Source organism: Sinocyclocheilus anshuiensis, unplaced genomic scaffold, assembly GCF_001515605.1.
Source record: "Sinocyclocheilus anshuiensis isolate Anshui unplaced genomic scaffold, SAMN03320099.WGS_v1.1 scaffold12417, whole genome shotgun sequence".
NCBI lineage: Eukaryota > Metazoa > Chordata > Actinopteri > Cypriniformes > Cyprinidae > Sinocyclocheilus > Sinocyclocheilus anshuiensis.
The window spans coordinates 5,660-18,204 of NW_015538813.1; the positions used below are offsets into that span (position 1 = coordinate 5,660).

Genomic DNA, 12,545 nt, shown 5'->3' on the forward strand with positions numbered 1-12,545 from the left:
TTATTTCTGTGATGCGCAGCTGTATTTTCAGCATCATTACTGCAGTCTTCAGTGTCACATGATCTTCAGAAATCATTCTAATATGCTGATTTGCTGCTCAAGAAACATTTCTGATTATTATCAATGTTGAAAACAGTTTATATTGTCGTGGAAACGGTGATGCATTGTATTTTTTGTCTTTACAAATGTCTTTAGGGTTACTTTTATGCTGAATAAAAAGGCCCGAATTCTTAGTCAGTCTCTCTGTAGAGTCATTCGGTTCAGTTCTGTCGCTCCACGTGGCTCTTAGTCTCCACCCCGTCTCTCTCTCTCTCTCTCTCTCTCTCTCTCTCTCTCTCTCTCTGTTCGGTGTGGTGGGCGTTCCACATTCCTGTGCACTCATTTCACAAGGCCAAACTCTCTCTCTCTCTCTCTCTCTCTCTCTCTCACTCACTCGGTTTCTCCTTTCCTCCTCTCATGTGAGAGAGAGTTTGAGGCCCACTTCGGCCCAGGCAGTGTGTGAATGTGCTGCCCACTTTAGTGTGTCTGAGTTAGGCTGAGTTTAAACTCCAGCCCCAGGATGAGCCGGGCCTAGCAGAACTCAACCTCTCCGTCCGAGGGGAGGAAGGTAGGGAATGTGCTGCCTCATGCGCGTGTGTGTGTGTGTGTTTGACTCGGAGAGCTGGTGAGTCGATGTATAATTCCTTGCGTAAAGTGCAGATAAGTCGGGCAAACAGTCAGATTTGAGTTTGTGCGGGGAAAGTTTCCAGGCTGTTGTGCATTTGCTTCTTTATAAGGTGCTGCACTGCGTGCGTACGTGCGTGTGTGTGTGTGTGTGTGTGTGTGTCAGAGACATTCGTAGCATATTTAGTCTCTCACAGCACTGAGAAATGCTTCTTGGGTTAAATCGCTCGCTGTTGTTGTTTTTCTGTTTATATCGTGACTTATTCGTGCTTTAGTCTTTTCATGTGCTGCATGTTAATGTCTCTCTCTCTCTCCTTCTCTCTCTCTCTCAGCCATGTTCTCATTCCTTCTGTTACGTGTGTTGAATGTTTCTCTGTAGATCAGGATCAGAGACCCTAATCAGGGAGGTCGGGACATCACAGAAGAGATCATGTCAGGAGGTCGCAGCGGCTCCACACCCACGCCTCCACAGGTAATGAACACACACCTGAACACCTCAACACTCACGTCAGTCCAAATGACTTGTTGTCATTTTTGCATAACAGAAAATTAATGTTTAGTCATCATTTACTCACTCTCGCATCAGACCAAATTACTTACAATTTTCATTGTTGTGTAAACTAACAATAAACGCTCTCATGTCAGTAGAATGACTTGTAAATAATTCATTTTTGCATAAACTATATTGCAAGTTTAGTAGGGATGTAACGATTCACTCAACTGACAATTCAATTCACAATTTTGTTTTTTTAACAAAATTAGATTTAAGACAAATTATAAATTAAATGTGTCCTTTTATTATTGCTTGGACAAAATACTGCACATTTCTTTGTCAAATTGAAATATAACACTATAATAATATACTAATATAGCACTTGCATATTATTGCTCTTTTGTTGGTTTTGATTGCTTCTTATTTGTAAGTCGCTTTGGATACAAGCGTCTGCTAAATTACAAAATTTAAATATAATGTAAATGTAAATAACAAAACTACATTGAAATTTTAAAACAAGCCCCAAATCAAATAAATAAGTAGCTCAAATAAAATAAATCTCTTTATATAAACAAACTAAGGCTTTGTCTGTGCTCTTAACATTTAAAATTAGACGCAACCACTGCATTTTAATCACGATCCAAACAAAGATGCTGCAGGCTCGCGGTTAATCGTTACATCCCTAAAGTTTAGTCATCATTTACTCGCTCTCATGTCGGTCCAAATGACTTATAAATAATTTCCATTTTTGCGTAAACTAAAAATGAATGTTTTATCATTTAATCTCATGTTGGTCCAAATGTCTTAATATTTTTGGGGGGTTTTTTGTAAACTAAAAATTAACCTTTTGCCGTCATTTACTCTCATGTCGGTCCAAATTACTTCATAATTTCCATTTTTGCTTAAACAAAAAATTTACGTTTTGTCAATTTACTCACTCATGTTATTTTCAATTTGTTTTTTGTTTTTTTGTGTGTAAACTAAAAATCAACTTTTTGTCATAATTTACTCACTCTCATGTCGGTCCAAGTGACTTATAAATAATACACTTTTATTTTTGTGTAAAAAAATACACATGCAGCCCAACAGTGACAACGCCACACCTGCAGTTGCCATGACAACCAGATCGGAGTTTCCTATCCCTCCGGGCGAAAGCCCGCTACCCGATGCTCCGCCGACTCCGCCCCCTACCAGTCTGATAAGCGATACGGTAGATGCTCCGCCCCCAATGCCTGCAGACGACGCCCACGCGACGCCCACTGTGGTGGAACCGCCCACCTCTAATGGTGCAGAAGCCACACCCACTAAAAGCAAAGAGGAGGGGCCTGTGACTGTAACGCTTCCTGTCCCTGCCCCCAAGGCAGAGCCTGCACTGGAATCACCAATAGCGCAGCCCGAAGAGCTCCAGCTATTCAACGGAGTCCCAGTTAGCTCCGCCCACAGAGACATCAGTCCTATCGCCGAGCCGGACATCACGAAAGAAGCGCCGCCGGTTACTGACGATATCTTTGATAGGACTGTCAAAGAAATCCCCCCTCAAGTTGTCAAGGAGACTCCTGTTGCGATTGTTAAGGAAGTGCCAGCTCCTATTGTCAAGGAGCCTATTCCTACTGTTGTCAAGGAAACCCCTGCTCTTGTCGTCAAGGAGACGGTTGCTCCTGCTGTAAAGGAGACCCCTGCTCCTGTCGTCAAGGAGACGGTCGCTCCTGTTGTCAAGGAGACCGTCGCTCCTGTTGTCAAGGAGACACCTGTTCTTGTCATCAAGGAGACGGTCGCTCCTGTTGTAAAGGAGACAGTCGCTCCTATTGTAAAGAAGACCCCTGCTCTTGTCATCCAGGAGACGGTCGCTCCTGTTGTCAAGGAGACACCTGTTCTTGTCGGCAAGGAGACGGTCACTCCTGTTGTAAAGGAGACCCCTGCTCCTGTCATCAAGGAGACAGTCGCTCCTATTGTAAAGAAGACTCCTGCTCTTGTCATCAAGGAGACGGTCGCGCCTGTTGTCAAGGAGACCCCTGCTCCTGTCGTCAAGGAGACGGTCGCTCCTGTTGTAAAGGAGACCCCTGCTCTTGTCGTCAAGGAGACGGTCGCTCCTGTTGTAAAGGAGACCCCTGCTCCTGTCATCAAGGAGACAGTCGCTCCTATTGTAAAGAAGACTCCTGCTCTTGTCATCAAGGAGACGGTCGCGCCTGTTGTCAAGGAGACCCCTGCTCCTGTCGTCAAGGAGACGGTCGCTCCTGTTGTAAAGGAGACCCCTGCTCCTGCCTTAAAGGCGACTGTCCCTGTGGTTGCCAAGGAAACGCCTACACCGGCTGATGTAGAAGCCCTTCCGCAGGTCACCCAGGAGACTGTTGTCAAGGAAACACCTGTTGTCACGGAGATCCCTGTCGAAACGCCACCTGTCGTCAGGGAAACACCTTCACTCGCTGCCAAGGAAACCCCCGAACCACTTTTCAAAGAAGCCACTGCCCCTTCAGAGGTAGTTTCTGAAGCCACACCCCCTCCGACAGAAGAACGAGAGGACACGCCCACTACACAGACCACTCCCTCTGAGAGTACTATGCAAGGTATGATCATTTGTGTTTTGGAAATAGTAAGAGTTGTGTGCTAGTATGTGAATCCAGATGTTCTAAAATGTAAAATAACAGTGCCAGTGTTTAATTTACAATTATAATATTTATTAATATTTTGAATTAACTTATATTTTTATATTTTCAGTTTTCTTTCCTTTTTTTTTAGTTGATTTCTTTTTTCTTTTTTTTTAGTTTAAATTGTAGTAATTTTGTTACGTGCTTAAGCTTTTTTTTATTGAGCTTTATTTTTATTCCAGTTTTAGTTTTATCAACTTTAGTATTTCAACTTAAAAATTTGAACTGAAATAAACGTGTAAGTGTTTCGTCTAATAGTTTTTCATCTAATATTTAAATTTTATTTCAGATTTCTGTAGTTTTAGTTTTAGTTAAAAACAACAGCGCTACATATTTGAATTGTTGCCACAAGGGGAGCTATAGTGTGCTTTTCGTAAACTAAAAATGAATGTTTTGTAATGTAATATAGCACTGGTGCAATTTTAGCATTATTTATGTATGATTATAGTATTTATTCATATTTTGAATTAACTTTTATTTTTATATTTTCGTATTTTTTTTTTTTTAGTTGATTTCTTTTTTTTTTTAGTTTAAATTGTAGTAATTTAGTTACGCGTTTAAGCTGTTTTTTTATTTAGCTTTATTTTTATTTCAGTTTTAGTTTTGTTAAGTTTAGTATTAGTAACTTTAGTATTTTTAGTATGTTTTGTATGTTTTGAGTGTAATGTAGTACCGGTGCAATTTTAGTATTATTTATGTGCGATTATAGTATTCATAAATATTTTGAGTTCGTTCTTTATTTTTGTATTTTTTTTATTTCAATTTTAGTTTTAGTGATTTCATTATAAGGTATTTTTTAAATATTTTAGCTTTATTTTTGTTTCAGTTTTAGTCATTTTAGTACTTCAACTTGGAAAAAAAGTTTTTCATCTAATATTTATATTTTATTCTATTTTAGTTTAATTTTATTTCACATTTCAGCCGTTTTAATTCTAGTTGACAATGACAACGCAACAAGTGTTCAAGTGTTGCCACAAGGGGAGCTATAGCACACATTAACATAAACTGTTTTTTTTTTCAGTCAGTCGTACAGAGCAACAGTTCGAAGAGAATCCCTGAGCAAGTTTATATCTAGCTACCTGAATAATAACATCTGGTTTAATAACATTTTAAGGAAACTCGAGCGCCCCCTTGAGTTTGGAGGTTTGATACCATCACAGTAACGCATGTTAAGTAAGATTTCGCACATACTCTACGATTAAGCATTTTCTTTGCGACCAATAAAAAAAAAACTATGTGGTATGAATGTAATCCGGACGCACTTCGTCCATCAGATGCGCACTTCAGAATATCGCTGGAAATAGTGGGTCATTCGAGGACTTGTTGCATACTATTTTATGAATACATTATTTTGTTTCGCCTACTATGTAGTAAGGAAGGACACAGCCTAGATGGTAAACCAACAGTTAGTGTTTGCATAATTGCATGAGAGTCTGTTTCTAGCCTGAAGCTCCTTCCACCACTGGAGTTTGTGTTTTATATCATAGTTAGTGAATGCCGTTGTCTGTTTGATTTCATAGTGCATTTATCTTCATACTCAGTCTGTGTTTGTGTGTTTGCAGTGGTTTCTGTGCCAAAGAAGAAGAGAAAAATGAAAGACCTGAACAAGAAGGAGGCAGGAGATCTGCTTGATGCCTTTAAAGAGGTCTGTGAACGGTTTGAGGCCAGAAACGGTTTATTTGTATTCAATAAGAACAAAGTAGTTCAAGGCCTGTTCATTTATATTTTATGCATTGCTGTGAGCCATGTGAATCCAAGACGAAACCATTTTTGAAACATTTATGGGCTTTAATGTAAATAAAACAGATTTCGCTTGCAATGCAATGCAATGCACTGACTCAAGCCATCAGTGAAATGTTATGGATTTGATTTCTTCGAGTATGGACCGATTCGGTGTGGTTATAGTATGATTAAGATGGAAGTGAGCTGTTGTCTTGTTTTAAAGCCCACACCACCTGAGCCAGAGGCCACACCCCCAGTGAAGGCGGAGCCAGAGAGTGCCCCGCCCCCTGCTGAAGAACTGGAGGAGACTTGGGAAGAGAAAGAAGATAAACTTGATGCTGAAAACATCAAACCAGAGAGTCCCACCCTGAGTTCGCCCACCGAACAAAAATACCAGTATAAAGAAGGTAAATCAGCATCTGATGCACTTCAAAGGTGCTGTGCTGTAATACTAGCACTTACCAATTATATTCTATTCGTTTTTATTTAATAACAAAATAAAAAACACCTTGCTGTGTGTACTGTGCTCGACTAACTGAGACTTGTATTCTGTTGCTCTCTTGTTGATCTGAATGCTTCTATCGTCCTCATTTGTGAGTCGTTTTGGATAAAAGCGTCTACTAAATGATTAAATGTAAATGTGCTCATATAACATAATTATTCAGATCACCGATTATGGTTGCTAATTAGTGACAAATATATTTTTCTGATAAAAATGTTTTTTTTTTTTAAGGGCCAAATTTTTTGATGATTTTATGTCAATAATTTTTATTTATTTATTTATTTCCATCACTAAATAAAAAAATAAGACAATAAACACAACTTTATATTTTTATATATACACATTCTTATTATTCAGGGATATTGTAGTTCACTAAAACTAAAACCATAAAAAACATTTTTGTTAGTTTAAATAAAATAAAATATTTAAAAAACTTACATTTTTCATTTAATTTAACTTGAAAACTTGAAACAAAAACTAAAATAAAAATTAATATAACTATATATAGACATTTAAAAAAATACTAATAAAAATGAGAGAGAAAACAACTAAATTATTTTTTAAAATAAATTAATAAAACAAAATATAAAAATAAATTCTAAATATTAATAAAAACTATAATAGTATCTCACTGATGCTTAAAATAACATTGATTCATGTCCAAAACACATACATGTACATATTTTTTAAACATGTACACATATTTGTGTTTATGCTTAATTTACAATAATTACAAAACATATTAATTAAAAAATAATGTCATAATAGTTTTAGAGCTGACTCTTCATTTATCCTGGTAGGAAATAAACGTCCAAAAAATCCAAAATCCGTATCTTAGGAACGACAAACTGTCTGTGTTTTAAACTGCATTAAATGCATGGCCGAATCAAAGCAGAATCGCTAATAAAAATGTCCTTGTTTCCCGCAGAACAATGGAAACCCCTGAACCCCGAGGAGAAGAAGAAATACGACCGGGAGTTTCTGCTCGGCTTCCAGTTCATCAACGCCAGCATGCACAAACCTGAGGGTCTACCGCAGATCTCAGACGTGGTGCTGGATAAGGTAGCTGAAGCTCTCACACACACACACACACACTCTCTCGCTCTCTCTCTCACACACACACTGACACTCACTCTCACTCTCTCTCACACACTCACTCACACACACACACACACTCTCTCGCTCTCTCTCTCACACACACACTGACACTCACTCTCACTCTCTCTCACACACTCACTCACACACACACACACACTCTCTCGCTCTCTCTCTCACACACACACTGACACTCACTCTCACTCTCTCTCACACACTCACTCACACACACACACACACTCTCTCGCTCTCTCTCTCACACACACACTGACACTCACTCTCACTCTCTCTCACACACTCACTCACACACACACACACACTCTCTCGCTCTCTCTCTCACACACACACTGACACTCACTCTCACTCTCTCTCACACACTCACTCACACACACACACACACTCTCTCGCTCTCTCTCTCACACACACACTGACACTCACTCTCACTCTCTCTCACACACTCACTCACACACACACACACACTCTCTCGCTCTCTCTCTCACACACACACTGACACTCACTCTCACTCTCTCTCACACACTCACTCACACACACACACACACTCTCTCGCTCTCTCTCTCACACACACACTGACACTCACTCTCACTCTCTCTCACACACTCACTCACACACACACACACACTCTCTCGCTCTCTCTCTCACACACACACTGACACTCACTCTCACTCTCTCTCACACACTCACTCACACACACACACACACTCTCTCGCTCTCTCTCTCACACACACACTGACACTCACTCTCACTCTCTCTCACACACTCACTCACACACACACACACACTCTCTCGCTCTCTCTCTCACACACACACTGACACTCACTCTCACTCTCTCTCACACACTCACTCACACACACACACACACTCTCTCGCTCTCTCTCTCACACACACACTGACACTCACTCTCACTCTCTCTCACACACTCACTCACACACACACACACACTCTCTCGCTCTCTCTCTCACACACACACTGACACTCACTCTCACTCTCTCTCACACACTCACTCACACACACACACACACTCTCTCGCTCTCTCTCTCACACACACACTGACACTCACTCTCACTCTCTCTCACACACTCACTCACACACACACACACACTCTCTCGCTCTCTCTCTCACACACACACTGACACTCACTCTCACTCTCTCTCACACACTCACTCACACACACACACACACTCTCTCGCTCTCTCTCTCACACACACACTGACACTCACTCTCACTCTCTCTCACACACTCACTCACACACACACACACACTCTCTCGCTCTCTCTCTCACACACACACTGACACTCACTCTCACTCTCTCTCACACACTCACTCACACACACACACACACTCTCTCGCTCTCTCTCTCACACACACACTGACACTCACTCTCACTCTCTCTCACACACTCACTCACACACACACACACACTCTCTCGCTCTCTCTCTCACACACACACTGACACTCACTCTCACTCTCTCTCACACACTCACTCACACACACACACACACTCTCTCGCTCTCTCTCTCACACACACACTGACACTCACTCTCACTCTCTCTCACACACTCACTCACACACACACACACACTCTCTCGCTCTCTCTCTCACACACACACTGACACTCACTCTCACTCTCTCTCACACACTCACTCACACACACACACACACTCTCTCGCTCTCTCTCTCACACACACACTGACACTCACTCTCACTCTCTCTCACACACTCACTCACACACACACACACACTCTCTCGCTCTCTCTCTCACACACACACTGACACTCACTCTCACTCTCTCTCACACACTCACTCACACACACACACACACTCTCTCGCTCTCTCTCTCACACACACACTGACACTCACTCTCACTCTCTCTCACACACTCACTCACACACACACACACACTCTCTCGCTCTCTCTCTCACACACACACTGACACTCACTCTCACTCTCTCTCACACACTCACTCACACACACACACACACTCTCTCGCTCTCTCTCTCACACACACACTGACACTCACTCTCACTCTCTCTCACACACTCACTCACACACACACACACACTCTCTCGCTCTCTCTCTCACACACACACTGACACTCACTCTCACTCTCTCTCACACACTCACTCACACACACACACACACTCTCTCGCTCTCTCTCTCACACACACACTGACACTCACTCTCACTCTCTCTCACACACTCACTCACACACACACACACACTCTCTCGCTCTCTCTCTCACACACACACTGACACTCACTCTCACTCTCTCTCACACACTCACTCACACACACACACACACTCTCTCGCTCTCTCTCTCACACACACACTGACACTCACTCTCACTCTCTCTCACACACTCACTCACACACACACACACACTCTCTCGCTCTCTCTCTCACACACACACTGACACTCACTCTCACTCTCTCTCACACACTCACTCACACACACACACACACTCTCTCGCTCTCTCTCTCACACACACACTGACACTCACTCTCACTCTCTCTCACACACTCACTCACACACACACACACACTCTCTCGCTCTCTCTCTCACACACACACTGACACTCACTCTCACTCTCTCTCACACACTCACTCACACACACACACACACTCTCTCGCTCTCTCTCTCACACACACACTGACACTCACTCTCACTCTCTCTCACACACTCACTCACACACACACACACACTCTCTCGCTCTCTCTCTCACACACACACTGACACTCACTCTCACTCTCTCTCACACACTCACTCACACACACACACACACTCTCTCGCTCTCTCTCTCACACACACACTGACACTCACTCTCACTCTCTCTCACACACTCACTCACACACACACACACACTCTCTCGCTCTCTCTCTCACACACACACTGACACTCACTCTCACTCTCTCTCACACACTCACTCACACACACACACACACTCTCTCGCTCTCTCTCTCACACACACACTGACACTCACTCTCACTCTCTCTCACACACTCACTCACACACACACACACACTCTCTCGCTCTCTCTCTCACACACACACTGACACTCACTCTCACTCTCTCTCACACACTCACTCACACACACACACACACTCTCTCGCTCTCTCTCTCACACACACACTGACACTCACTCTCACTCTCTCTCACACACTCACTCACACACACACACACACTCTCTCGCTCTCTCTCTCACACACACACTGACACTCACTCTCACTCTCTCTCACACACTCACTCACACACACACACACACTCTCTCGCTCTCTCTCTCACACACACACTGACACTCACTCTCACTCTCTCTCACACACTCACTCACACACACACACACACTCTCTCGCTCTCTCTCTCACACACACACTGACACTCACTCTCACTCTCTCTCACACACTCACTCACACACACACACACACTCTCTCGCTCTCTCTCTCACACACACACTGACACTCACTCTCACTCTCTCTCACACACTCACTCACACACACACACACACTCTCTCGCTCTCTCTCTCACACACACACTGACACTCACTCTCACTCTCTCTCACACACTCACTCACACACACACACACACTCTCTCGCTCTCTCTCTCACACACACACTGACACTCACTCTCACTCTCTCTCACACACTCACTCACACACACACACACACTCTCTCGCTCTCTCTCTCACACACACACTGACACTCACTCTCACTCTCTCTCACACACTCACTCACACACACACACACACTCTCTCGCTCTCTCTCTCACACACACACTGACACTCACTCTCACTCTCTCTCACACACTCACTCACACACACACACACACTCTCTCGCTCTCTCTCTCACACACACACTGACACTCACTCTCACTCTCTCTCACACACTCACTCACACACACACACACACTCTCTCGCTCTCTCTCTCACACACACACTGACACTCACTCTCACTCTCTCTCACACACTCACTCACACACACACACACACTCTCTCGCTCTCTCTCTCACACACACACTGACACTCACTCTCACTCTCTCTCACACACTCACTCACACACACACACACACTCTCTCGCTCTCTCTCTCACACACACACTGACACTCACTCTCACTCTCTCTCACACACTCACTCACACACACACACACACTCTCTCGCTCTCTCTCTCACACACACACTGACACTCACTCTCACTCTCTCTCACACACTCACTCACACACACACACACACTCTCTCGCTCTCTCTCTCACACACACACACTCACACACTCACACACACCCCTGAGCAGACTGATATATAGGGGTTGTGGTAGGGCAGTCTTTTTTCAATTTTTCTAATTTAAAATTGTGATTTAAATTACATGTAAAATAAAAGACTATTTAAAATAATACAATTATTATTGTTGTTATTATTTAATAAAAAATATAACTATTATTATTGTTGTTATTATTTATAAAACAAAAAACTAAAATACTACTGTTGTAATATTACACTGTAATAATAAAAAAATCAAAAGTACAGTATATTTTTACTGTATTAGTATTGATTTTGTTTTTAGTGTTTTTTTGTATTTTTCCTTTTTTATTATAAATCAGTATAACTATTGTTATTATTACTAATAAAAGTATGAAACAGAAATATTAATATGATAATATTTCATTGTAAAAATAAAAAAATCAAGAATTTAAGTTTTTTTGTACAGTAAACTGTAAAATTACAATACTAATATTTATGGCTGGCTTAATGTCTTAATTTTTTCAAACGTTAAATCGTTGGGGAAAAACACTTCATTCTAACTCATGCAGTGTTTTTATTTAAGTAATACATACAGCAACGTCAAATAGCACGACATACTGTCACGTTTGATTGCTGTTTTAAACGTGTTATGATTCATATCAAGAAGACAGTATGTGAATATGTATATACTTATATATTTACATAGTACAGAGGCTTTTATGACGTCACTTCCTGTCTCTGCCCCTTCAGGAAGAGGAGAAGCAGAGGTTGAAGGAGGACCTTGAGGACGCCAAAGACAAAGCCCGGCGACGGTCGCTAGGCAACATCAAGTTCATCGGCGAGCTGTTCAAACTGAAGATGCTGACGGAGACCATCATGCACGACTGCATCGTAAAGCTGCTGAAGAACCACGACGAGGAGAGTCTGGAGTGTCTCTGCCGCCTGCTCTCCACCATCGGGAAAGACCTGGACTTCGAGAAGGCCAAGGTGACACTTGCGCATAACACAACATTACACAACATCTCATGCAGCAACCATAGCAGGAGTGTGCTATATTATTGTGTATTCTGTTGCAATATTATTTATATAAATGTGTGTGTGAGTGAGAGTGTGTTTGTGTGTGTGTGCGTGAGAGTGTGTGCGTGTGTGCGTGCGTGTGTGTGTGCGTGTGTGTGTGTG

At 42.3% G+C, this 12,545-nt stretch overlaps 1 protein-coding gene across 1 annotated transcript; it reads left to right on the forward strand.

Moving 5' to 3' along the window:
• Window positions 1-418: 418 nt before the first annotated feature.
• Window positions 419-12,353, forward strand: LOC107683795 (eukaryotic translation initiation factor 4 gamma 1-like; the record flags this gene model as incomplete). Its single annotated transcript, XM_016479836.1, has 7 exons — window positions 419-607; window positions 1,043-1,135; window positions 2,238-3,720; window positions 5,364-5,446; window positions 5,747-5,930; window positions 6,954-7,117; window positions 12,090-12,353. Coding segments are annotated over exons 2-7 (2,220 nt in total), but the record flags the coding sequence as incomplete, so codon positions are not given.
• Between the last annotated feature and the right edge of the window lie 192 nt (window positions 12,354-12,545).